This window comes from Montipora foliosa, chromosome 4, assembly GCF_036669935.1.
Source record: "Montipora foliosa isolate CH-2021 chromosome 4, ASM3666993v2, whole genome shotgun sequence".
Lineage (NCBI taxonomy): Eukaryota > Metazoa > Cnidaria > Anthozoa > Scleractinia > Acroporidae > Montipora > Montipora foliosa.
This window is the reverse complement of record NC_090872.1, coordinates 25904410-25929690: the sequence shown is the minus strand read 5'-3', so window position 1 is coordinate 25929690 and position 25281 is coordinate 25904410. Positions and strand designations below refer to the sequence as shown.

The 25281-nt window shown below is 39.4% G+C and overlaps 3 protein-coding genes and 1 non-coding gene across 8 annotated transcripts; all 4 read right to left on the bottom strand.

Moving 5' to 3' along the window:
- Positions 1-3324: 3324 nt before the first annotated feature.
- Positions 3325-8878, bottom strand: LOC138000445 (diencephalon/mesencephalon homeobox protein 1-B-like). Its single transcript, XM_068846868.1, has 3 exons — positions 8593-8878; positions 6440-6618; positions 3325-6092 (listed from the first exon to the last, which is right to left on the bottom strand). The coding sequence occupies exons 1-3, from the start codon at positions 8723-8725 to the stop codon at positions 5760-5762; spliced, it is 645 nt and encodes a 214-aa protein (XP_068702969.1). The 5' UTR covers positions 8726-8878; the 3' UTR covers positions 3325-5759.
- Positions 8879-9888: 1010 nt separating this feature from the next.
- Positions 9889-15457, bottom strand: LOC138000446 (diencephalon/mesencephalon homeobox protein 1-B-like). Of its 3 annotated transcripts, none has more exons than XM_068846869.1 (4): positions 15358-15457; positions 14767-15017; positions 12866-13044; positions 9889-12004 (listed from the first exon to the last, which is right to left on the bottom strand). In XM_068846869.1, the coding sequence occupies exons 2-4, from the start codon at positions 14891-14893 to the stop codon at positions 11696-11698; spliced, it is 615 nt and encodes a 204-aa protein (XP_068702970.1). In that variant the 5' UTR covers positions 14894-15017; positions 15358-15457; the 3' UTR covers positions 9889-11695. The 3 variants fall into 3 exon arrangements, with proteins under 3 accessions (XP_068702970.1, XP_068702971.1, XP_068702972.1); XM_068846870.1 differs by having other exon boundaries at positions 14767-15132; positions 15358-15391; XM_068846871.1 differs by lacking the exon at positions 15358-15457 and adding an exon at positions 15239-15258.
- Trnat-ugu (transfer RNA threonine (anticodon UGU)) lies at positions 12282-12354 on the bottom strand. Its single transcript has one exon. It is a non-coding gene; the product is annotated as a tRNA-Thr (tRNA).
- A 1057-nt stretch (positions 15458-16514) lies between the features above and the next one.
- Positions 16515-25144, bottom strand: LOC138000444 (diencephalon/mesencephalon homeobox protein 1-B-like). 3 transcript variants are annotated; one of them, XM_068846865.1, is made up of 4 exons: positions 25007-25144; positions 24265-24402; positions 21127-21302; positions 16515-19515 (listed from the first exon to the last, which is right to left on the bottom strand). In XM_068846865.1, exons 2-4 carry the CDS (start codon positions 24377-24379, stop codon positions 19114-19116), a joined length of 693 nt encoding a protein of 230 aa, XP_068702966.1. In that variant the 5' UTR covers positions 24380-24402; positions 25007-25144; the 3' UTR covers positions 16515-19113. The 3 variants fall into 3 exon arrangements, with proteins under 3 accessions (XP_068702966.1, XP_068702967.1, XP_068702968.1); XM_068846866.1 differs by having other exon boundaries at positions 24998-25102; XM_068846867.1 differs by lacking the exon at positions 25007-25144 and adding an exon at positions 24483-24773.
- Between the last annotated feature and the right edge of the window lie 137 nt (positions 25145-25281).

The window sequence follows — 25281 nt, the reverse complement described above, 5'->3', positions numbered from 1 at the left end:
TCCAATCCGCTCGTATTCAATCGATGCCGTTACTATTTTGAGCCTAACTGAGTGCCTCCAGAATAACCGCATTTATAAGAGTAGCACATAGTGTCCATTATACCGAGTGAGAACTGATCAAGATTGTACAATGGGTGGTTTTCATGTGACACCATCGCCACGATGTCGGTAGACGAAAACAATTCTTGGATTGCACTCACTTGATAAGACGGCTATATTTTCAAAAATGTAGCTCAAGTTTTGCATAAAAATAGTAAAATCCCAAAAGACTTTTTTTGCTTTTGTTCTTTCGACCAACATGGCCGCCGTGACGTCAGGTGCAATCTACTATCAGCTCTTTTTGTTCGTTCTGCAATTCTTGGTTTTCATTCACGTGATGAGACGCCGGGTCATGTTGGTGTACAAAACAATAGAAAATGGCTCCACAAGTTTTGCATAAAAATAGAGTCAAATTCCCAAAAGACTTTTTCGCTTTTGTTCTTTCGACCAACATGGCCGCCGTGACGTCAGGTGCAATCTACTATCAGCTCTTTTTGTTTGTTCTGCAATTCTTGGTTTTCATTCACGTGATGAGACGGCCATGTTGGTGTACAAAACAATAGAAAATGGCTCCGCAAGTTTTGCATAAAAATAGAGTCAAATTCCCAAAATACATATTACTGCATTGTTCTGTACATCAACATGGCCGCCGTGACGTCAGGTGCAATCTACTATCAGCTCTTTTTGTTTGTTCTGCAATTCTTGGTTTTCATTCACGTGATGAGACGCCGGGCCATGTTGGTGTACAAAACAATAGAAAATGGCTCCACAAGTTTTGCATAAAAATAGAGTCAAATTCCCAAAAGACTTTTTCGCTTTTGTTCTTTCGACCAACATGGCCGCCGTGACGTCAGGTGCAATCTACTATCAGCTCTTTTTGTTTGTTCTGCAATTCTTGGTTTTCATTCACGTGATGAGACGGCCATGTTGGTGTACAAAACAATAGAAAATGGCTCCGCAAGTTTTGCATACTAATAGAGTCAAATTCCCAAAATACATTTTACTGCATTGTTCTGCACATCAACACGGCCACTGTGACGTCAGATAAAGTCCCTCAATAGGCTAGTTTCGAATTGTGCAGCAGCAAAAGAACAGAGTCGAGGTTCAGGGAAATAATTAGCATTTTCCTTTGTTTTGAACAGAACTAAATGCAAATTATTCCCCTGAACCTCGACTCTGTTCTTTTGTTGCTTGCACAATTCGAAACTAGTCTATTCTATGGCACACCGTCCATAGTTATCTCACAGTCTTCAAAGAGTGGTGGCAAAGCATCTGAAAGACAACATCGTTGTTCTCAAGTACTCAAGTCATAGCAAGTTTCGCCTTTTGTAATAACCCGAAGCCTTGGAAACATTTTATAACAAAACTGCAAATAAATATAGCATTTTTACCTGGACAAGGAGGATAGTGAATTGACTATGAAATTACTGTGAAAGATTCTTAAACTTAAAGTGCCCCTTGGACGAAAATTTTTGTATTCTATCTTAATTTTTACATTTTCGTGTAGAATAGGACTTTCTTACTCACCTAACGAAATTTTACGAAGATTAGAAGTACTTTTTCCTCGACCATCTTGTTCGTGATTTCACGGCCACCATTACTTGGCCTCGTGACCAAACTAGCCAGGAGGCTTGTAAATTACTGTTAGTGACGTCAGAGGCTCAACACGAAAACTTCACACGTCCAATTTTCATATGGAAATACACGGTGAAATTTGCTCTTTGTAACTAGTTGATCTATTTCATACACTGTACTATGTCGTGTCGAACTAAAAAAAAGCCGTCAAGTCGCTGTACATGCAGTGCGAGGCTGTAGCAATATATCAAACCATAGTGCTGGGATTTCTTTGCATCGTAGCCCTGCAAGTGGAGCCGTGTGGCATCAGTGGTTTCCATTTGTTCGTACGCACCGGGAAAATTTTGCACCGCGAGGTATTTTTGTCTGTTTTAAGAGGGTCTTTCAAGTTGATTGATCCAATCCGTCCTCATCTCATGCTATAAATTCCGACCGTATGGAAAGAGGGACCGGAGAAGCCATCCTCCGCGCGATCGCGTAGAAAGGTACGTAATAACATATTAAATGTTATTTTGTTCTTTACACTGGTTTATAAAAGTTGCATACATAAGAGACGAAAATTGTTCTACGACTGTTGTTTTCGCCATCTCCGAAGAGTTGATCTTTAGGATGTTGTAAAATAGGCTACAGTGTACAAATTTGTTCCGCCGCCTAAATCCTCCATTCTTTCAACGCATCGGTCAACTTTCATACAGCATCTTTACTCTTCAAGTTTTACAAGAAACTCTAGCGAACGGTTGGAAAATGTGCACCTTAGGTAAAAGTGGGAAAATGATCTAACTGATATGACAAGGCAAGCAAATTTTCGTGGAAAGTTCAATACATGAACATGTCTGGAAGTGAGATTTTGTAACGTAGATTGTGTAAATGTGTAAGCAACCTGTCCACTAGTTAACGGCCTAGAAAAACGTTTCCTGTCTACAAACGAGCCTCTGACGTCATGATTAAGAAATTGTGGGCTCATTAGGGACAAAGTTTAGTAATGGCGGCCAAAGTTTAGGACACTTTGGAGGCGAAAATTATTACGTTAAAGGGTTTGTTTTCAATGTTCTTTGTCAGTTACACATAGTAATTAGCCCAATGGCATATAAGGCCGACAAAAAAGGCGAATTTTCGTTCAAGGGGCACTTTAATCTTGATGTCTTAATTCCAAGTTTCCAACTGTTTTAGTTAAAACGATCGAATAAGAAATTTCTGTGACTGCGTCACGATCACAGCTCCTATTATCAGAACCTAACCGTGGAGAAAGGTTTTGCAATTTTGAAATACAACTTCATTAAAATAGTTAGTTTAATAGTTTAATGATCATCACACCCAATTGGTGGTCAAGGAGACATTTGCTTCAAAAACGATGTCAGTTTTCTCAATACCTATAGTTTTTTACAATGTTGGGTTTTGGATCTTTCGATCGATCACGTTGTTGTATAAAATATAACAGTGTTGTTAGTAAGCTCTTCTAAAGTAGATTTGTAAGATATTTAGTTACTTTGTACTTGATTTTATCAGACGTTGGTTGTAGCCCAAGGTAAACAGAAAACAAAGTTTCTTCACAACACCACTCTATTATGATCTAATGCGCATTTGAAAACTTTAAGTTGATACTTGCGCAATATAAATGAATAAAGTTAAAGTTAAAGTTCACTAAGCAGGGGAAAATGGTGGAGGCATTTTAAGTCAAGGAGGTTAGAAAGGTTTTCCTCAGGTAAAAGTGGGTTTCCAATGGAAAAGGATCACAATAATAAAAAGGTTTTAACACTGATTGCGTTCACGTTAAAAACAGCAACCGCGAAACGGTGGGCTGCTGTTTCTTGTCATAAAAGCCTGAAAACTATGTTCTCTTTTGAGAAGTTACTTGATACCTGCCGCTAACAGGCAAGAAATGATCTCATATCCAACACTATACTTCCGTTTTTGGCAAAACGCAAACTTTAGTCTGACATCCGCAGTCCACTATCGATCCGTTCATCTGAGAAACGTTTTCTTATTTGTCTAATTACTGGTGTCAGGCATTTGTGAAGGCTGTCTGCGAAGCTTGAACTGTTGCCATGGCAACGATTCACCACTGCTAAAACACCTCTAAAATTCAGTATTTCAAAATATCTTAAATCTTAAGTACTTTTCTTTTTATTTCCGGTGAAAACCCATGAAATTCTTTTATCTAATACTTGGTATGAGAAACATTGATTTCATAGAACTTGTGTTATTGAAGAGGTTTACCATCGCGTTTACAGTAAACGACAAACTCAACCTCGAGGCTGAAGTTTTGCAAAAAAACAAAGAAACCTGATTCATTTCAGCTCATTTTATGTTTGTTATTTAATTATTCTACGAGGCGGGCGCGCTGGATATGTAGTGGTAGATAACCAACGAGGCTCGTAGTGCCGAGTTGGTTATAATCATTTTATATTCGGCAAGCCCGAGTAGAATAATTGTTTTATTAAAAACTCCATGATGTTCCAGTCAGTTCCGGTCCAAAACGGGTTTTGTCGGCCACTTTTTCTCAAAGCTGCAAAAATGTTTTCAGTTCGCTTTATTTTTGACGCGCTCCTTGACCATATTAGGGGCTGCAGTTATATGAACTGATAGCCTGTGTCCGGCGAGCCACTGGAAACGCTCGAAATCTGATGTCCGTAGTTCAGTTTTTAATAGGGAGTCTTCAAAATATAGGTTTGAGCTAATCTAAGTATTTCGGGATTATTCAATCTTGTTTATATTATACAATATGTGCGAAGTGTCCTATAACTGGATTGGTACGGACGGATTTGAAGTAAAGAGCGAGACTGAAAGATTCACTGTAGTTTGTCCACGTTGTCGTCAAGACATCAAATTTGGTAATTTCACGTAGTACTTTTGACGAGTACGGGAGGGAAATGTTCAAAAATGCGTGCCGCACGTGCAGGACGATCATTTTGGTTTTTTCAACCAATAATATTACTGCTTTTTGTCGTTTCCGTAGCCGTTGTCGTTTATTAAACTCCGTAATAACTACAGATAACGTGCAACTCCTAAAAAGCGAGAGAAGAGCAGTAGGGTAAGTGAATTTTCGTGTTTTCATGAAAAGGAGTTTGCCGTTCGTTGTTATACGTAAACGTAAAGCTAAAGATCTCAATTAATGAAAGACAAAGAAAATGAAAAAAAAATGAAAAGATTTAAAAATCTTTTTGAATTATGTGAATCTTACTTGTATACAAAGGAGACAAGGTAGATCACCGAACTAAGTTCATGTCGAGACGTTGCTCAGTAACAACTCAAGAAATTTGTCCTGGTCAGTTTTGATTCATCCGTTGAGGAGAGCAACTAAAGGACGGTGCCTACTAATTCAAAGGTATTTTTGTGCGGTTTACTGAATATGCGGGAAAAGCAGATCTTCACAAGTTATTGACATCCAAAAAGAAAATTGTAATTAAATTACAAAGCTATGTACGGCGTTCTTTTCCAAATTGAAGCTTAATTGTCTCTGAAAAATGCACGATTACCCCCAATTTTCTTTTTGAATACCAAGAGCACTTGCTAAGTTCTGCTTTCTCCGAATAGTTTTGAACCGCGCAAAAATATCCCTGTATTAAGGAATATCACCCATAGGAAATCCGAGTATCTCGAGATGCGCAGAACGTATGCGCAATAGCAATAGTAGGCTAAGTCTGCGTGTGTGCCTTGCATGCGCGCGCTCAGCGAGCCTCCTTTAGTACTAGGGAACTTAAGCATGCGCGGAACTGAGCTGTTTTCCCTTTTAACTGGTCTTCACAACTACATTTACATTACCAAGAATCTTTTCTCCATTAGAGATGATTAGTATAAAAATCTGGGAGACATCGCTGTCCTGGCACTTGAAATTTTCCCTTCCGGTTGCCGTCCGCGTCTCGAAAACGCACGTGCTTAAGCTCCATACTGAAAAGGTACACAAGTTACAGTTACTGGAACAGTAGTAGGCTCGAAGCTATGTAGGTAGGGTCTTCTGGAAGCGATAATGCTTGGTCGTATGATCATAAAGCTAATACTACTAGAGTTTTATCCAGGTTTTCCGCTTTTTAAGGTGGCAAAGAAAGTACTGATATCAATTCTCAATTGACACAACCTCTGGAAGCAAGCAAGTGAAATTATAGTTTGCGCTATTTCATCTTTTTTTCCCATAACGTCCAATTCTGTCAACCCTGCCACATTTCTTCAAAGTGTACACGATCTATCATAGGACTCCAGGCATGAGAAAGGTCACGCGCATGAGCTAACTGGCTACGGACTGTCAGTTGACCGTGGGTGAACATTTTTGGTGGATATCCAAAGGTTGTCACTGAGTTCACAGGCTTCGTGTAATTGCAGTAATAAGGAATTGAGTTGCATTGATAAAGGTGCAGTGGGTCAGGTGTCGGTGCCATTTGACAAGGACCAGCCATGGGTTCATCATCACTCCCTGGGCAATTCGGTAAAACACATGTTCTTATCTCCTTACGATACTTAGCGCGTCGATTTTTAAACCAAACCTGAAACAAGGAAGAAATGTTGGCAATTGCAAAATCAAATGTATCAATTAGTTCGTTTCCACGTTCGCTGTTTGTTTGTTTGTTTGTTTGTGGCGCGTGAAGGCCAACATCCCAAAAAATAAGTTTTCTTTTTACACAAAGCGTATTCTCAGTTATGAGGAAAACGAATATGTACATCATTTTAAAGCTTAACAAAGTCAGCTTTCCTCGAAAAAAAGTAAGAAGCTATTCACAACATATGACAAAAAATTAGTTTCACACATGATTTTATCTTATCTCAATCATGTGTTTACCACATTAAAATGTGCTCAGTCCACTGTAAAAGGCAACAGCAACCATGTAAGCACCTGAATTCTGCCTTCTTGTAGGTTGGTCTTTGCTGCAAGTTGCTCCCGAAGCTCTACATCCGGGTAATGCGTTTTAGTGAAATATTTTTCCAATATTCCTAGCTGTTGGTGCGTGAAGGCGGTGCGCGTGCGTCTTGGGGGACGGCGAGTTTTCTCCTGTCTTGCTTCCAGAATGACATCTGAAAGAGGTCACACATTCATCGGCGTAAACAGAGGCAAATAGAACCCATTCCAATAATGATTATGCCAGCTGCGGCATTATCATTTTTTAACCATGGAGTTTTTTTTAGGCGCTGGGGTGGAAGGTATTCGGCATTATTTCCGTTCGACGCGATCACGAAAGAGCTTCCTTTTTTTAAATATGGATACATGGTTTGCCCTTTCAATATTTTTGGTCTTCAAAATGGGTACTCCAGCCCTGAATGATCAATATACATATAGGACGGTTTATGGACACTAAATAAAACGAGCATCTCCTCCTTAAAGGTTCTTGGTCATAATAGTAGATTTGATAGCCTCTACTTCTTAACGTTGAATTTAAATAAAAAATGCACAAAAGTTGTTAATATCCATTTCATTCAGATCCAAGATCATAAGCTATAGATTAAAATATTGCGAGGTGTTGCGAACACCAGATTTTTTAACGTGAGGAGTGCCTTCTTTTTTCTCTTCTGTCGAAGCCGAAGTTGTCAAGTTCGGACTTATCAAGTTATTATTTAGCCTTCATTCAAGCTGACCGAGAGTTGCTAAGTACCAACAATGGGGGCCTTGCCCTTTCGTCCGCGGTTTTTTAGGTGAACGAATAGTAGTTTCGAGGATTTGAAATCTTGTACTCTATCACAATTTCCAGACTTTGCTGGCGCCAGATTGGTCAAGAAGGAGGATGTAACACTGATAAGCTGCCAGATAATATAAACCCATAGCATGCGATGACTTATATGTTCAATTATGAATCTTGAGTGTATCTGATCAGTATTAACTTTTCCTCGTTATCTTCGTCTCAGAAATTGTCCACATGCTCTCTTTTACATGTCCCAGATGTCAATCGGTGGTTTGCAACCAACTTCTAAAGATGTGCAAAGAAGCTAACGAGAGATCTGTAGTGGTTGTGTCATCCATAATGATGGCGATGACTAAACGTGCTAACCACCTATATATAGGGTAAGGTCTTCTAGTTTACACGCAGAATGGAATTTCCTTTTGCGTTTTATTCTTAGACCAGATGATAGCCACTTGTGCTCTTATCTATGACGAAATTTTCTCCTGAGTGAATCCAATCAGCGGATATTGTTAGATGTACGTAAGAAAACTCACAAAAAAGCTCCCACGAAACTTAGATTTGCAATATAGGTGGTTAGTTTGCATTTAAACTACAATGTTCATAATGATACGCAAAGTGATCAACTCCTTGTTAACTTGTTTACATTGCAGCTCGTCGGTTTAAATCAAGACATAGCGCTACTTGAATGAATTGATTGATAAGGCCTCATTGTTGTTTATCCAAACTACGATAATCAACAATGGCCTTAACATAGTTTCTTCACTAAAAGAGTTTGCACAAATTTTCTTTAAAAAATCTTAAAATGCCGAATAATTATTATCTACATGAATTGTCTAAATAGTGAGCATTAAATGGATTGTCACTATTCTTCGCAATCAGTTGAGGTTTTCCTCAAGTCACATAAGCGATTTGAACTTGCAATTTCCGTTTTGTTTTTCTACGGTGGACCCCTGACAGTTCACAACTGCTTGTTCGTTAAACCCTATTTCGTTAATATTCACTCTATTTCAAGTGGAACACCCCAAGAGACTTTCGATAAATCCTACAGCGGTTACATTCCATGAGGCACAATTTGTCCACAAAACCAAAACTTCTCTGTTGCAATTGATTTAGGCCATTAAATTCCTATACATCAATTGAAAGTACTTTGTTTTAGAAAAAACAAAAAGTGATAACTTTGAGATCACTGACGCCTAAGTCAGGGACAAAACATTCTGCTCCTTAAAAAGTTCTTGCAGCTCATTTTTGTTCAAGATTTTTTATGTCAGTTTAATTTGGAGTTTGTAGCTTTGGATTTTCTCAATCTGAGCATTGAAATATTCAGGTGGAAGAAAGTTGCTTCACACTAGGTTAACGTAAATAGTGTACTTACCCGCGAGTTTCACGGCCAAAGAAAGTGCTTCAGTTGATTTACATGGTGGCGTTTCGCTTGTAGTTGAGGCCAGTGAAGTCGAAGGACTGTTCTTTTTTAGAATACTTTCAATTGAAAACGGATTTCCATCCATGGAAAAGTTATGTTCTTTGTTATCACTGTTCCTGTGAATGAAATTCTAGAACTGCTATCTCTAGTCGAGCACCGTGTGAGACTTAGTGCTCTCGGGTTGTAAAAGAGACTACTGTGTGTGTGCTTTTCAAATATAATCGTGTTTGCTTTCAGGCTGTTTGTAGCTGCAAATGCAATTAGGGCGCAGACGTAACATTGATAAATACACTAAGAAGCTGTCACAGGAAGATTCCCGCAACTGGCGATCTGTGTTGTTAACCAACGCCAAGGAGTCGAAGTCCGCTGCTAGGCTTGAAATTATGCCGACTTATAACGGTACATTCTTGAACATCTCAACAGAAACCGAGCATTTGTATGCTCTTGAATCCTCACTTATGGTAAGATGATGTGCTAATGCTATAGGATTAGCAATTAGTCCATAACTATAACATTTGCAATACGTCAAAAAAAAGCTTATCTCGAAGGGGAGTTATGTTATTTTCAAGATGTTTCAGGAGAAGGAGTTGATATATTGGAAAAGATTAGATGATGTTAGTCGAGAAAGTCGCATGTTAAAGCTGTTATAACTTATATTTCTCTCGTAATACGAGATTAAGACATTAAATCATTAAAAGACCCCATTTGTGATACCCCATGAAGTTATGATTTATTGTTCAAGCATTCTCCCAACAGCACCTATCAGCAGCTATTTAGTCAATTTTGTCCAGTTTTCCTCCCTGTTTGCGGGATTAAATTGTTTTCGTTTTAAATGCGTACCGACAGAGGCGGCTAGTGTAAGATAGTCCCGGAATTTTCTTCATTAATACTTGCTGATGGCTATCGCGCATCCTTTGATAAATTACGGCAAAGTTCATGGTCTCAATTTCAATTAGAAACTATGACGTTCACGACGCACAAGATGTAAGTAACAGATTCTAAGTGGCAATTCTCCTTTCTTCTCTTTGGCTCCTATAGGTTTGCCATTGATTACTTATGCCATATTGTCACGTAGATTTTTGCCTGCAGTGTGTTATGGTTATTTCAAAATTTCTTAACAAATAGGGAGCATAACTACGCCAAAGACTGATGTAGGGTCGCTTGTTCACGTTTTCAATTTGATAACTATTGAATGAGTTATAAAACCTTTTGCCATTTTGTTTAGCTGACCTACCATCTTTGAACAAAAAAAATTGCTTTAAAATTTAACAAATGCTTGACTTCCATTTTGTCGGTTTTTCCTCATCCTTGGAAAGAAAAATAATAACTCGTCTAAAGTTATCGGTAGATACCTTTAGGGCTTTTGGGATTAAAACGCCATTAATACTTGTGTTCAGATCAAATGTTAGTAAAAGTAAAGTGTAAAACGTTTAAAGTCACTGTTGTCGCTTTAAAGGTCAAGTAAAACGTCCTGCAAAACAACGTTAACCAAGTTTTTTTTCTGTATAGCTTTTCGAATCATTCATTATGGATGATTAATGAATCGGACTTTTGTCATATTACCTATACGTTTAGTTTAGTCCCATTGCAGTACGTCTTTAGTTTCTCCTTAGTCAGAATTTACTGATTATTCAAAGAAAGGCATAAACAAAGCCACACTTTAGAGCATTTTCTTTCATATTATTGTTAATATTATCCGTCTTGCTTGTTTATCCATTTCACGTTAGCCTCTTCCTCTTCTCTTGCAAGAAAATGATAGGTGCACCATAATTGGAATCTGAATACTTTGTGGCCAAATGACGCAAAAACAAGTTGCATAAAGTACTCATACAAAAATAGCAGCATGCTCTAGGCCTCTGGTCTTGTCATGGACGCAAGGGTAAGAGATACATCTCTCGAAGGTTGTCCAGCAGTGATCTATCAGTCACCGCATTATCCCTTGCAGTGATCCTTTAATCCACTCATGTTCTTGGCTTAATAAATTTCGATTTGTTCTCGCTGATGACACGATTCTAAAAAAAAGTTTAAGAGTTGTATGCTCCTTCTCCTTTTCCTTTTTTCCCTGTTTTTTTCTAGAAAAAGACAAATCGAAGCCGGATACAGCGGCGAAAACAAACTGTATTTATATCACGGAAACAACGCTTATTCGTGGATTCGCGCGCCTAAGCTCACTTTACCTTTGGTGTACCAAGAAATTCAGGGGCTACCCGGCACCATTTCTCAGTGGTCATCTATCAAGGGATGCAGTCGCTTCTATGGCTCATTGAAAACGTAGTGTTCATGTGATAAGCAATCCAATAAAGAGCAGTAAAGGGGAGTTCCGCTGGTAGAAATGTTTAAGAATTCAAAGATCCCCTTGCCCGATTTAAGCTTATCCAGTTTTCAAATTACTTGAGCCAAATTTGCGTGAACACACCGTCGAAACAGATTTGCCGTGATGACTTATGCACAACACTTTCTTGATTAACGTATTTCAATAAAAGGAAAACCCTCTTGTCTTCTTTTTTTTCCCAATACTGATTTTGATATGTCGTTTTCAGCCGGTTAACTTGAGTAGTGAAAAGTTCGCCGTTATATTATGAGTTTTAATCAAGTCAAAGATCAAGGTGATCAAATACGTAGCAATCTCGATGCACATTCTAAACCGAATACAAACGCAAACAAAATAACCAGTTTAAAACTTCCCCGAAAACTTCTAACCAAACGAACATTTACATGACGTACTCCAACAAACAAATCCCTCCAAAGAATAACAAATTGTTCAGCATGTAAGTCTTTCGGAGACCTTATTACTCTTGGTTTGTTATCCTTAAGTATCAATATTATTTCATTTATTGGGTTCCTTTAAAAGCAATTTTCCACCAATCGTAGATCTGCAAGAGGAAACGATTTTGGCTCTTGTCCTGTTCCGTTCTATGACTGAGGCACTCGAAAGAAACCTTATGTCACGTAACGATGTACTAGTTTACAGTCGTACAAAGGGCGAAAGTGACGATTAAACCTGCAGGCAATCCCCCTGCTGAGGTAATTCAGTAACTGTTGCCAAATCTAGTTGTCATCGATTCCATAAATTTCCAAAATGTCTGTAGTCTATCATCACATTGTCGGCGTAAGGCAAGCTGTTGTATTCATTACCATGTCGAACAGTTTGAGCATGCGTTGGAAAGTGTGTGCACACCGCTTTGATAGGATCACCGCAGTGGTGAGGTATCACTGAGCTACAATGAAGACAAGGTGACGGCTCTTTACTCTTTGCCACGTGACAAACAACAGAAATGTCTTCATCTTCACTTTCAGCGCCTTCCAGAGAGAAGTATCGTTTGACTTGCTTTCGATACTTGGCGCGTCTGTTTTTAAACCACACCTAAAATTTTCAGAAAAGATTAGCGATCATTGCGCGAAAAATTAATCTATGACTTAGGTGACATTAACTTTTAAAACTGTAAAATGAGTAAATACGTTCTTTAGTGGATATTGGTGAAATTAAAAAGCAAATCGTTATCAAGAGTAACTTGTTAGAGATAACGGTGAAATGATATATGAAATGGATCATATATGCGGATATGAAATCAAGTGAAGCTATGATCCTCGCAGTTATGAACGCAATTTTCGCGATTGCATAAAGAAACCTGAAAAATTCAGGACTTCAACGGGGTTTGAACCCGTGACCTCGCGATACAGGTGCGATGCTCTAACCAACTGAGCTATGAGGCCACTGACGTTGGGAGCTGGTCATTTGTGGATTCTAATGTTCCCGTGAGGAATGAATCAACGATGAAATGATATATGAAATGGATCATATATGAACTACGGATATGAAATCAAGTGAAGCTATGATCTTCGCATCTATAAACGCAATTTTTTTTCTTCTTATTAGGTGGCACCGTCCTTAAACGAGAACTTACTGCCGATCTATCGTTTGCGACGAAAATGGCTGGCATCATTTTTAATTCCGTGCTTTGTTTACTGAACCGGCTTTTGTTGCCACAAAACTTATTGAAATATAGTTTTTTTTTCTATATATGAGGATGTTTTTTAAAAACCGTTTGTTTTTCGGCTTTTATTGTAACATGGCATATTGCAATTCGATTTATCGTGTAAATATGCTAAACAAACCACCACTGCATTTAATGTTGTTTTTGTTCAGCGGCGTCGGTGTCATTTCAGTTTGTTTTTAATGGGTGTTTCAGCTTAGCCCACCATGAATGGGAAAGCGATCATTCACCTGAATTCTACCTTCCTGTAAGTTGGTCTTGGCAGCAAGTTGCTCTCTGAGTTCGACATCCGGGTAATGCGTTTTACTGAACGATTTTTCCAGTATTCCCAGCTGTTGGTGGGTGAAGGCTGTGCGCGTGCGTCTTGGGGGACGGCGAGTCTTCTCTTTCCGTGCTTCCAGGATAACATCTGTAAGAAAAGTATAATATTGCCTGTCGAAGGTGACAAGTTCCGTGTTCTTCGTCCTCGCCGCGCTTGATAATAACGAATAGATAATAACGAAGAGATTTCTGGCTGCTTAGTCAACCTCGTTCACAGGATCTCCATTGTAGAGACCATGGGAACGAGGTTGGAGCTTAGTCTGAACCCCACCGACATCTTCCACCAACTTACCAATTACGGTTGGACTCGTGCTTCAATATTGGACAAACGGTGCGTAATTTCCTGTGTTAACTGAAGTAAACGAGCAGCTCTTAGGTATAGATCTCAAATTTTATTAAATGCAAGCTCTACTGAATGCAGGTTGTTGTGCGAAAGTGTTGTATCTAAAGGCTCCTTACTGTGCATTCCTTATGGTGAGGAATTTTAAAAGTCTTTCAACGCAATGTACTAATTACAAATGATTTATTACTTGAAGCTTGGGGAGCCGATTTTAATGCACCAAGCTGTTTGTTCTCTCTACACCACTAATCGACTGTTGTTCATCTTTTTTCAAATTGCTGATGCCGGGGGAACTTTGGAAGAATTTCTTGAAGCCCACTATAGTTTCCAATGTTGCTGACATTTACGTTTGGCAAAAGCAACGGGCATTTTCCTGCACAACCGCCCATAGTATGGCTTTACTCCAAGTTGAGGTTAGCCAAGTGATTTATCTGTTTATGTCAACACCGACTTGACAGGCTAAGCCATGTATTGCCAAAAACCGACGAAAACCCATTATTTCGAACAGAACATTTCAGTGAGAGCTGAATGAAATGTATCATTAAACGCAAATATTTCTCACATTTTTTGGCCACTAAACCACAGATAATTAAAGATAACAAGGCAACGGTAAAGGAATGAAACTAAAGAGAGGATTAAGAAGCACAAACATGGCGTGAATTAATCTTTATACTCAAAATGTTTCTTACGTAACAGTTTGTTCTACCGTTTCGAGTGTTGATCAGTCCGCTGAACGAAACCCACTTACAAAGCACAGCATAAATAGGGTGTTGCTTTTATCAGCCTTTCGGATCATTTGTTGGCGCCAAGAAGCTTTCAGTCATTTGATAAGCAAAGGTCACTTAAATCCAAGATTTTCTCCACCGATTTTCAATAGTTCCTTTCTGGTTGCGGGCTGGAGAGCCAAAACATATGACTAACTGCAGTACTTTCATGGAATATCTTGTGCTAAGTAAATAGGCGGATAACGTTTGTAATCCCACCAATTACTATTCCTATAGTTTGTCCAGAGACACTTGAGCCCAAAAAATTGAAAATAACACCTCTTCGCTCCTTGTTATCTTGTTTATGTTAACGTTGTTGCTTACAATTTGTATTAAAGCTAACAAGATCGGTGCCATGACATATAAACAGTAAAATTGTTAAATAAACTTTCAATGGAGTCTTCACTTGCTACTAAAATGACGCAAAGCTTGATCTGAATGCCGAGCAGTACAGAACTACTTGCACAAACAGTGTATAATGTCGAGTGCAAGATCCACTTTGATTTAACGTTTTGACGTTAAAGCAGCTCGTTTGAAAACTTTAAGGCTACGAAGTAGCACAAATCACGTGTGAAGACGGGGGAGTTTCAGCACCTTTAAGGAATGGAACATGGCGATGATACTCTTCGATATCGTGTAATGTTTGCTTTTTAAAAAAAACAGTGCATTTCTTACGTTTTGTACTATTTTGTAACTCGCAACATACCAGCAAGTTTCACAGCCAGTGAAAGTGCCTCGTTGGATTTCGAGGGTTGTGTTTCTTTCTCCTCATTAACGCGTGCAGGAGGGGTTTTCCTCAAGATGCTTTCAATGGAGAACGGGTTGGCGTCCATTGATAGACTGCTTTCCTCACCAAAGAATAATAACCAGATCCCGCAACAGTAATCACTTTATCATGCAACTACGGGCTGCAGGCTTGGCCACCGTTCATGGCCTTCTTTCGTTTTGTAATTAATGCTGTGAATATAACCAGATGTAAATGTAATTTACGCCGCCAGTCTGACAGTGACAAATGTTCCCGGAAACTGGTCACCAGTTTATCATAGAACAGAAGCCACCGTGTTTGGTTTTCCTTCGAAAAAATAAAAACAAAATAGTATTTACGGAGTGGACTCATTTTTTGTTTTATAACGCTATCAGCTACGTGCAGTGCCAGTGCAAATTGATTCATCTCTTACATAATAGACGAGGAGTGTCTAATGAATTAAATTCCATCCAAAAAGTTATACACCCGTTTTGGGGGCAAGACATAACTAAAAGTTTTGAAGTTTGAAGTCAAAGAGGGACGGATAATTACCTTAAAAACGACAAATTGTTCAAGGAAGAATAGCTTATTCTTGTGGCCACAGACAATCATACGTCAGCAGCCATTTAGTCGGTCAGATTCACTTTAAGACATTTCACTGGTGCGTGTTTGTCAGATTAAATTGTTTTCATTCTCAAATACGCGTCGACAGAGACAACACAGATGAGACATGAAGGCAAAGAGTTTACGCGGGCGGAGTTGTCAATATTACATGCAGTTGCAAACCGACCGTCACGCAGTCTTGAAAACGCCGCCTTTCTCTGGTACTTCTTTTATTGGTCAGTTTGAACTCAAGTCATCAAAACTAAGCTGTCAAGAAAGACAACAATACAGCGCGCTCCGCCGTTGCAAGATCACTTCTAAATTACAAACGTCCTCAAGTTAGCAGTGGTCGTATCGTAAAGGCGCAAATTTCGTTATTTGCGAGAGGGAGATTCCCGGGGGGGGGGGGGGGGGGACACCCATATGAAACAGACGGGGATGCTCGTCGTCTCGCTTAGGGGTGTAAATTTTGGATTTTGGTCTCGCTTAGGGTGTTCCGGGCAAAGCGCCAATATTTTATGCCACCAAGGTCTCGTTTAGGGTTCCGCGAAGTAACGCAGAATTACGCGAAGAGAAACAGAAGTCAAATTTCCTTTTAAATTTTCAGATAAAAGCATTCGATGATTATGCCTTTTTATCATTACAACTCATTGCGTGTCGTATTTTTGTGTTTTTAAACGGTCTCTTTTAGGGGTCAAAATTTGCTTAAGCCACGCCTAGATTGGTCTCCTTTAGGGGTTAAATTCAAAATTTCCGACGAGCATCCCCGTCTGTTTCATATGGGAGTCCCACCCCCGGGGGGAGATTTCAGCAAAGCTTTGGAATTTAGACCAATTTAGTCTCGACTTTCAAAACGAATCATTGGGAAAATCGTTTTCCCCGCTTGTGCACATCCGTTTGTTTCGTACTCGCTCTTCGAGTGCAAATTAACCCAGAACTAGAGGTGTTAGGCAACCGACTTTGAGGAGAGAGGAGTAATGAGCAGATGAGAGGGTGATTGTACGGTGGAGGTTTTTCACGTTAGGTAAGACTGCTCTATTCCGACCTATTCAAAATGGCCGTGTTTCATTCTTTCTCTAGCGAGATCTAGCAACAACAAATTTTAACGCAGAATCTTTATTTTGTTATAAAATCAGATGCTCATTGCATAGATCTTTTTTTTTTCTCAAAATTATTACAAAACTGGCTGGCTTTTATATATTACAAACTTTTATAAAAGAACTTTTGAAAAATTAGTACAGTGAATGATTAAATCCTCTGACTGTATGTCCAATCTTACCACACGTTCTACAAATATCTAACATATGCCCTCAAAAATACGAACGCAGATTTCGTAATTTATATTAATATTTTTGACAAAATATAAGCATCGATAAATATGGGGCGCCGTATTGGACATTATTGCAAACAATACAATTACATGCTAAACTTCAAAAGTAGATGCCAAACTATTTCATATGACAAGTTTTTCGTCACCATTGCAAACTTCAAATATTCATTCCAAACTTGCTTTCGCGCTATCCCTTTTTTTTTTTGGTCATGACAACCTCGAAATAAACAGAAACTGTCCACCTGGCCCCAGTTGTTGGAAGGGTGGATAGTGCTATGCACTGGATAAATCACCATTCACTGGATGACTCAATTGATTTTGCGAGTGTTCATGCTATCCCCTGGACAGTGATTTAACCGATGGATAGCGTTATCCAAGGGCACCCAACGACCAATTTGTTGTAAAATGTATTATTATACCCCAGTTAATGAAAATAAATGTTATTAAGGCATTTTCAGGTGTTTTTCAGTGTTGCTGGGAAAACATTATCTGTTCCTTTTTCCCAGCAAGACACACAAGAAATGTTCCAGCCAGCTAGATAAAATTGGTTGGTTTCCCAGCCAGCTGATCAAATTTATTTCCCAGCCAGGAATTCCACGCGCTTTCAAATCCCTAGATCCAAAACGACCGAGCAAAAGCGACAAAGCCGCAAGCGCAATTACTCTGACCAGCCGTAGTATGTTTGTGACTATTCTCTGAGAGAGGGAAGGGGTTCTTTTTTTTTTTTTTTTTTGGTCGTCCTCAGTCTTCAGAGTTTCTACAGCCAGCTCGGGTTGAAATGCTAGAAAAAGTCAGTAATTCCCAGGCAAAACCTCTATCAAAAACAAAATTTCCCAGCCAGCTCATCGAAACACCTGTATTTTTGCCAGCCAGCAAGATTCCTCTGGGGAACAGATAATGTGAGGAACAGATTCGTTGGGTGCCCCTGGTTATCCACCTTTTTGAACAACCCAGGCCTGAAGACGAAAACTTATTTCGTGCATGGAAACTCCTCACTACCTGCCCTCGATCAATTATGATGACGGCAAAGAGCGAGAGAGCTCAAGCTTTGGCTAACATATAGCAAGACAGGCGAATAGAACTTTGCGTCAGTAGGACAATGGTCAAGGGCATCCAACCAAAATTATTTCCAAAATGTATAATAACACTTTCAAGAAAACGCTCACAAGATATATTTATGAGTTTTTTATGCTGTTGGGGAAAAAAGGGTGTTCTTCACTCCCAGGATGATTATGAGCAAAATTCAAGCTCCCAGTTTGATAGTAGAGGAAACTCCCTTGAAATATTTGCTTGTGTTCCCTTGTTCCCCAATTACTTTCAAACTTGTTCCCAGCTTTTTGATCCCTAAATTGTTTTTGTTCCCTTGTTCCCAAAAAAAAAATTTGACATTGTTAATGTTCCCCTGTTCCCCCTTTCAAATTAGCGATGTTTCCTTGTTCCCCAAAACCCCTGGGAGGGCCTCAATGATGTAAGTGATTGCAATAGTGCCCGATGTTACACTTTCCAATGAACCTCATGAACGCAAGGATGAGGGGTTTGTGTTCGTTGACTTATTTATGCTTTTCGAGGGATTCTGAATCGTAGCTGACGTCAAGAAATTTCAACCTGAGCTCGCTAGATGTGCCGTTGTCACACACTGACGCAAAGTTCTGTTTGCCTGCCTTGCTATATGTCAGTCAAAGCTTCCAAAGCTTGTGTTCTCTCGCTCTTTGCCGCCATAATGGATCGAGAGCAGGTAGCGAGGAGATCTATCATCACGCCTCCAGATTGAGGAGAATGTCATGATAAAAAAAAAAAGATAACGGGAACGCAAGTTTGGAATGAAAAGTTTAAGTTAGCAATGGTGACGACAAACTTGTCATTTGAAATATAAACTTTGGTATCTATCTTTGAACTTGAAGTGTAGCACGTAATTGTACTGTTTGCAATAAATGTCCAATACGATGCTCCATGCATACGTAATGTAAATTTTCGTTTAAACCGCTGAAGCAGGCTACGCTTTTCTAACTATGACCTGTTTCAGCTTTATGTATATACAAACCGTATTGGCCAAGAAACGCAGCATGGCTGATCTATTCTAATTAGTTAGAATGAAAAGACTTGGTAAGAGGAAACGCACAGTCTCCGGCTTTTCACAGCTTACCTGGTGCTAGCCTGTATTTTATTAAGCTGGTTTTGCACACAGAAGCAGGGTGAAATGTGTGAGGTCTGTGACTCCCCTTATGAAGTATTATTGACTTAGCCTCAGAACATCGGGATTTCCGTGCCCTACTATACATTATACATTAACCTCTACCACTTATATGTATATATTTTTAATTTAAGCACCCTAAAATTATATACCCAAGTAGTCAAAAGCACCGAGAGTGTTGAAATTAGGGAATGACGCCGAGCCCTGACTGTAGTTGCTGTACGGTTACTGGACAGGGGTGGTAGTTAAAGCCACCGTAATAGACCGCCCAGTCAAGCGGTGCACATGAACCTCTAAAACCGACTGAAGTTAGGCGCGGATCAAACGGAAACGACCAAGGTGTGCACGCAGAACTTAGCGGTGTAGGACGCGCAGGAACAGCGATGCGCTCTTCCACATTGTTTTCGGTTCTTGGCTTTTTATTTGGTGGAGTTTCCTCATCAACAGCGTCTCTTGGTTCAGCTTCATCTTGGCTGCTTTTGCTGCTTCTCTTGGTCTCCGTTACCTCTTTTTCAGCCTCTGTGTCTCCAGTTTCTTTGAATCCCTTCAGTTTGCGGTACTTGGCACGGCGATTCTTGAACCATACCTGGTGAGACAGAGGTTGTTAGCACTTTTAGGCTGAGACCTAAATTAGACGACTAAATTAAACACTTTTTTGACACAGAGCTTGTGCATGGGGCCTTGTCAGTATAGAGAGGAACAACTCAAATAACCTGACGTACTGAGTGTCGAGAAACCAATGTCAGAAAGTAGCCAGTGGGCAATCTATGAAGTGTGGTGGCGTTGAATAGAAGAAGTCCTTGACGTGGCCAGAGTGAGCACCACTTGCATGGCTACCAGCCATAACGAACCGGGAAAAGTGTCAAGTTCTGTACACAGGTGAGGTCAAGTATTGCTTTACTTTTGACGCTCTCCGCTCTGACGTCATGTAATGGTCGCCCTCTGAGCAGGCCCTCAATAATAAAGGTAATATTTTAAGTTGTCTTCTATATAAAAAGAGGCGTTAGAGTCGTTCCACCAGTAAAAAATGCCAGTCTTATAAGATGCAGCATGCAAGGAATCAAAACCAAGCGCTCTTTCACGACTCAGTTTGAGACGGTAAGGTTAGTCAAACACTGATTTCCGTACACACCAAATTAGTTGCTCATTTATGCGAAGTGGTTCGTAGTCAGTTCAGAGTCAGACAAAGCCTTTGCTTTGGTCGCAAACGTCATTCCCTGCCCCATCTGAAGCAAATTCTGTTCCTGCGACACTGCAAAACGATTACCGCTAACATCGTTGGCGAGGGTGTCATCTGACCACTTTACAATCGTTTGATTTCAGTAATGGGAAGACTTATCTCTGGGGAGGTTACTCGCAATTATTAAATCGACTTTTACTTTTATAGTAATCCTTTTTAACATAAACTTATTATGCCTCAAGCTGTTTTCCTTAAGCTTACTCCCTAGAAACCAACATACATCATTGCCTTCGTTTGTAAATTTTCCTTAATCCCTTTAGATCCCTTTGTATCGCTGAAGGACGTTAATTAAAGGACTTGCATTAGTTGGAGTTATTTTTGGAACAAAACACCTGAATAACAGAACGGATTGAGCAGTATCATTATTCAAGGGAATGTTCTTGGGACTTCAAAGATTACTCTTTTATCAATAATTTTTCTCAGGTTATTGCTGAGACAATTCACAATCAGGATGAAGTTTTTTCTTTTACTAGGTGCTCATAAATCGCTACTAAGAAATGATAAAACAGGCCAGTTTCCCTTTTAGAGAAAGCGTTATCAAAGACTATGCCAATGAATAGAAATGGAGATAATATTACTTAGAAATCTTCATGCATAGAATAGCATAGCTACGATAGCTTTTTGTTTGGTCAAATTTATCAAGTCTTTTTGTGAACAACAAGCTACTCGTAAATTGCAATAAGGTGCATGGTTTTGACAAAGATAAAATAATTACCTCTAACCATTCTTTGACAATTTTGGTGAAAGATATTTAAAACTGTTCACGAATTACTTTCTATACATTTTGGTGTCGTAAATGATGAACTGTTTTCGTACTTCATTGTTTCCCATCCCCTCCGAGGGCCATGCCTTAAAATCGTTATTTTGACGTTGTGCTCCATGCATCTTTTTATAAAGTTGACCTTATGGACTGTTTCTTGAATGGAAAAGTTTCTCAGTGGCTGGAGGGGCACTAACCTGTACACGTGACTCAGGTAAACTGGTGTAGGCTGCGAGCTGCTCACGTAACATTAGATCAGGGTAGTGCGTCCTAGCAAATGTCCTCTCTAGTGTTTCCAACTGAAATTGGTTAAATGTGGTTCTCGTTCTTCGAATCTTCCTTCCCTCCAAGCAGCTGACCTTAAGGATGATGTCTGGCGGCGAAGAGAAAATATTTGTGCAAGATAGACTACCAATATCGTGCATGTAAATGGTGAGGTCAAGAGCTTTTTTTTTTAATATTCATGAAGGGGTTTATCATTGGGGCGGTTGCCTTTGTCTTTTAAGACTACAATTTCAGCATGGTTATCCAGATATGGAAAGTCCGCCGAAGTCAGACCACACATAGATGAGTCATTCAAGTAATGTGGTTGGAATATTCCTTCTGAACGAATTTAGTATGACCCTTATTTCTTGCTTGGGCTGCCCAAGGCGTTCGACAACATCCTTTTCACAATCAAATGTTGTGTAGTTTTCCGGGCTACGGTGACTTTTACATCAGTTTCTTTTTGCTGGCACATTGCAGTTACATCGCTTGCCCAAAAACAGGCTGGTCGAATCCCCAGCGCATATTTGAAATTTGATAAAAAAAAATCAACTTTGTCCTCATTTTAGCATCGTAAGCACGCCCTAATCTCTTCAGCTATCCTCACTTCTGATGGGTCATTTTCATACAAGCCTTATACAAAATGGCTTATGCGAGGAATGCTTTTGAAACTTGACGAGCGTCATTGATGCAGTCTTATTGTTTGTTTTCTCGTGAATCCAACCAAATTAATCAACTGGAGACTCAAAAGGTCATGATTGCTTTTATGTGATGAATTATATTAACTTGTTTAAACAAATCCTCTATCGCTTTTCTTTTCGAGGTCGAAGAAAGATCGCGATATGACAGCTTTTATTCAAAACTTGAACAGTCCCACTCCCTTTCAGTACTATATGGGAATAATGTTTTAAATTCTTTAGCGCCGTTTGAAAGGGGTTAAATTTATTGCTGAGCAAAGAGTAAACACTCAGCGTTAAGAGCATATCTCTTCAAGGTTCTGCACTATGCCCTATCTACGACGTCGCTAGTAAACTTAGCTATTAAATAAAGATAGCGTGCTAAAAAGCGAAGTTACTACTATCCTCGAGGAATCCGGCAAACATCTGATATAAGATCATAAACTTAAGAACCTGAAAATTTTCACAGATGTAATTAATTACTTCACTGAGCTTTACATTACGAGCAAATAAATCTGATTAAATGTTCCCAGTGTGTTGACCCATAGAGTGCCCAGCCAGCGCAAACACAGAGAAACATATTTTATGAGCTTGTCACTGCTGCCACTTCTAATTAAGCGTAGTAACTAGGGAACAAAGGAAAATTCTAGATAGTAATTAATAGGACTTTTGTGGGATTAGCGCTGATGAAAATTGCTTTATTAGGACCAGGATTTGTTTCGTTTATTCTTACAGTGAACTGTGCACAGCAAAAATTGACCAGCACCTATTGTAGGCCTCTCCAAGGCCCTAAAAAGTGGTTCAGTTAGCTTGTGTAATTGTACACTCAAGAAGCACCTTAACGTTGTTAGAGTGATTAGTTAGACAAAATTAACATCACATATAACAACTAGTAGCCAAAAGTGTTGGAAGCGGAAAATTACTATTCTTACTAAAGATGCATGAGCTTAAATAGTCTTGAAACTAGACCTTTCTTTTAACTTCATTTCAATTTTTGCATGCTCAGTGGAGCGAACCACACATCGGACCCTTAGACAAAAGGCTTACGCCTTGTATAAAAGCAGAAGGCTTTGCAGACGTATGAAGTTTGGATAAATGGACAAATTAAATTCATATACTGTATGTGACATTGGGCTAAGCAACTGTTCTCGCGAACTTGCGGTTAACTAATTGCGGAAAGACTTAAAAGATTAAAAGTTGTTTCAGGATACCGCGTATACAATGAGTATTTCCGCCTCAAAGTGTTAATCAACTAAGGTTCCTTTTTTTCATGAGTTACACAGTTTGCTCGTTTTCAATTGATTAAGTAGAGACTTTCACTGATTCCGCGCCGCCTACCTGATTGGATATTAAAACAAAGAGTCTTTCCTGTGGCTCTCTTGAGGCTTTAGTTCTTTTTGTGTGGAAAAAGAAATCCAAAATGAAACGAAAAACTAAACAAACCACTCAGTTGACCACGAACACTATTTCCATGCACCGAAGAAGACGAGTCAACTTGGACCAATTCGCCGACCCGAAGGTCCTCTTGACGGATATCACCCGAAATACTTGGCAAGGAGACTTACATTAAAACTTTCATCAAAGTGTCGGGTTGAATGACAAAACCCTTAAAGATAAACCGATAATTTAGCCGCAATAGAGATTAGTTCAATGGCGGATGCTGCCACAAGGATTATGAGCTTAGTGCCATGTAAGGCACTCGATTAGTCACGAATCCACGGCATGGCCCGGTTGAAGCACTTTACTCGCCTCCGTAATCGAGACCTCAGTCCCACTACTGGCTTTATCCTGAGGGAGCCACTCTCCGTTTACAGGCCTTTATCTTATTTTCTGAGTTCCTCTCTTTGTAAATTCAAAATTAAAAAGAAATAGCCACCGTTGGTGACTTTTATTTATGAAAATGGCTAAGTTGTATACTATAAAACGAGCGACTGAACAAATTCTTTTTAACTCATCATAGACTCATTCTATTCACTTTCATTTACCGCAACGGGGTTGAGAAAGTGAAATACAGCAATCACTGAATTCTTTGACAAAAAGAGTCCATCAGAATACCACTCCTTTATAGCGAAATACAGTAAATACTGATTTAGATGATGTTTCTTAACTATTAGGAATTCAACTCCTTGAATTGATTGAGCCGCTTCAGGGACTAAATTTACTGGAGTGATGATATCGAGAATATCCCGAGAAAACCATATTAAAAGAACTTGAGGAGAGCATATTCTTTTAGACTGCGCTCACAGCGAAGACCTAGTTGGACTCCTATTCAAGGTTTTCACAGAAAGTGTCGTGCTGCTTCGCAATCTAAAAGACAAATTCATCCTAAGGATTTCGCGAAGTTTCCTAAGGTTCGGAGACAGTTCCCTTATCAAAGAAGAAATATAAACTTACCAGCCATTCTTTCAGCCAAAGCCAGTGCCTCAGATGTTGGTGTCATTTTCAAGATATTGCCCGAGCCTCGTGTATCTTTCAAGATATTTTCAATTGAAAAGGAGTGGCGATCCATAGCGTTTCAAACTCGAGAGGATTCTGTAAATAAAATGTTTAAATAATGTTCAAAGCAGAACTGGCATGCGACCCTCTGATACAATCACTCAGGATGATTCTACCTGAAAAGAATGTAGATTCAGTCTTAAATGCGTTGGTAAGATTTGCACTAATCCCCTTGGCGTGATATGTATGTAATAAATTGTTTCCACGGTAATTTATTTACGGGTGGCGATTTCGTGTCACCGGATAATGAACCAGACAACTTTCTCACTCTAAAGTTGATTCCTTTTTTAAACACTTTTGCTCCACTAAGAGTGGTAGGCAGCACGCCTTGACACCATCAATGAGTGCTTCGACAATTTCTGGAAGGCGCAATGTCCGTGGCAAGAATTAGAAGCTGTTGAATACGACTCAATCATTACAGGAAATACTCGTGCCATGAATAACAACTTTAAAAGATCGCAAAAAATAGAGTCGTATATATAGTGTTATCAGTGATTGAAGTGGTCTCTTAAAGAAATAAGACTCTTTGCTTCTTAGAGACACTTGTCAGGGACTTGTGAATCAAACAAGCAAACACTTCAATCAAGTTCACAAGTTCAGCGAGTGTCTTGTACATGATTCCACATCTTACCATAATTACCTTGAGATCAACTTGAGATTTCAGAAGAAGTATTTCTAAACTTTCGAACTGTAAACTTTGTTTGGATCCTCCTTTTCACAACTTGTTGGTGTTTTGTTGCAAACTGGTGGTGAATTCGTGGGTCAGTACATTTCAATTTAAACCCTTACTGGCTTGGGAGTGGCTTAATGATAACATAATAACAGTACTGTCAGGAAATGTCGAAAGAGTTGATGGCGGCTTGATCTCGCGTGAAAGCAAATTCGTGGCGTTCTCGTTTCATTATAATTCGCCGC

Bases quoted from the DNA above. Each gene is read 5' to 3' on its own strand.
- LOC138000446 (XM_068846869.1), bottom strand. From the start codon at position 14,893: ATGGACGCCAACCCGTTCTCCATTGAAAGCATCTTGAGGAAAACCCCT. The intron at 13,045-14,766 runs GTATGTTGCGAG...CTTTTCTTACAG, and splicing joins ACTGGCTGTGAAACTTGCTG to ATGTTATCCTGGAAGCACGG. The intron at 12,005-12,865 runs GTGAATGATCGC...TGAAAATTTTAG, and splicing joins TACAGGAAGGTAGAATTCAG to GTGTGGTTTAAAAACAGACG.
- LOC138000445 (XM_068846868.1), bottom strand. From the start codon at position 8,725: ATGGATGGAAATCCGTTTTCAATTGAAAGTATTCTAAAAAAGAACAGT. The intron at 6,619-8,592 runs GTAAGTACACTA...GACCTCTTTCAG, and splicing joins TTTGGCCGTGAAACTCGCGG to ATGTCATTCTGGAAGCAAGA. The intron at 6,093-6,439 runs GTGCTTACATGG...TCCTTGTTTCAG, and splicing joins TACAAGAAGGCAGAATTCAG to GTTTGGTTTAAAAATCGACG.
- LOC138000444 (XM_068846865.1), bottom strand. From the start codon at position 24,379: ATGGATCGCCACTCCTTTTCAATTGAAAATATCTTGAAAGATACACGA. The intron at 21,303-24,264 runs GTAAGTTTATAT...CTTCGCCGCCAG, and splicing joins TTTGGCTGAAAGAATGGCTG to ACATCATCCTTAAGGTCAGC. The intron at 19,516-21,126 runs GTTAGTGCCCCT...CTGTCTCACCAG, and splicing joins TACCTGAGTCACGTGTACAG to GTATGGTTCAAGAATCGCCG.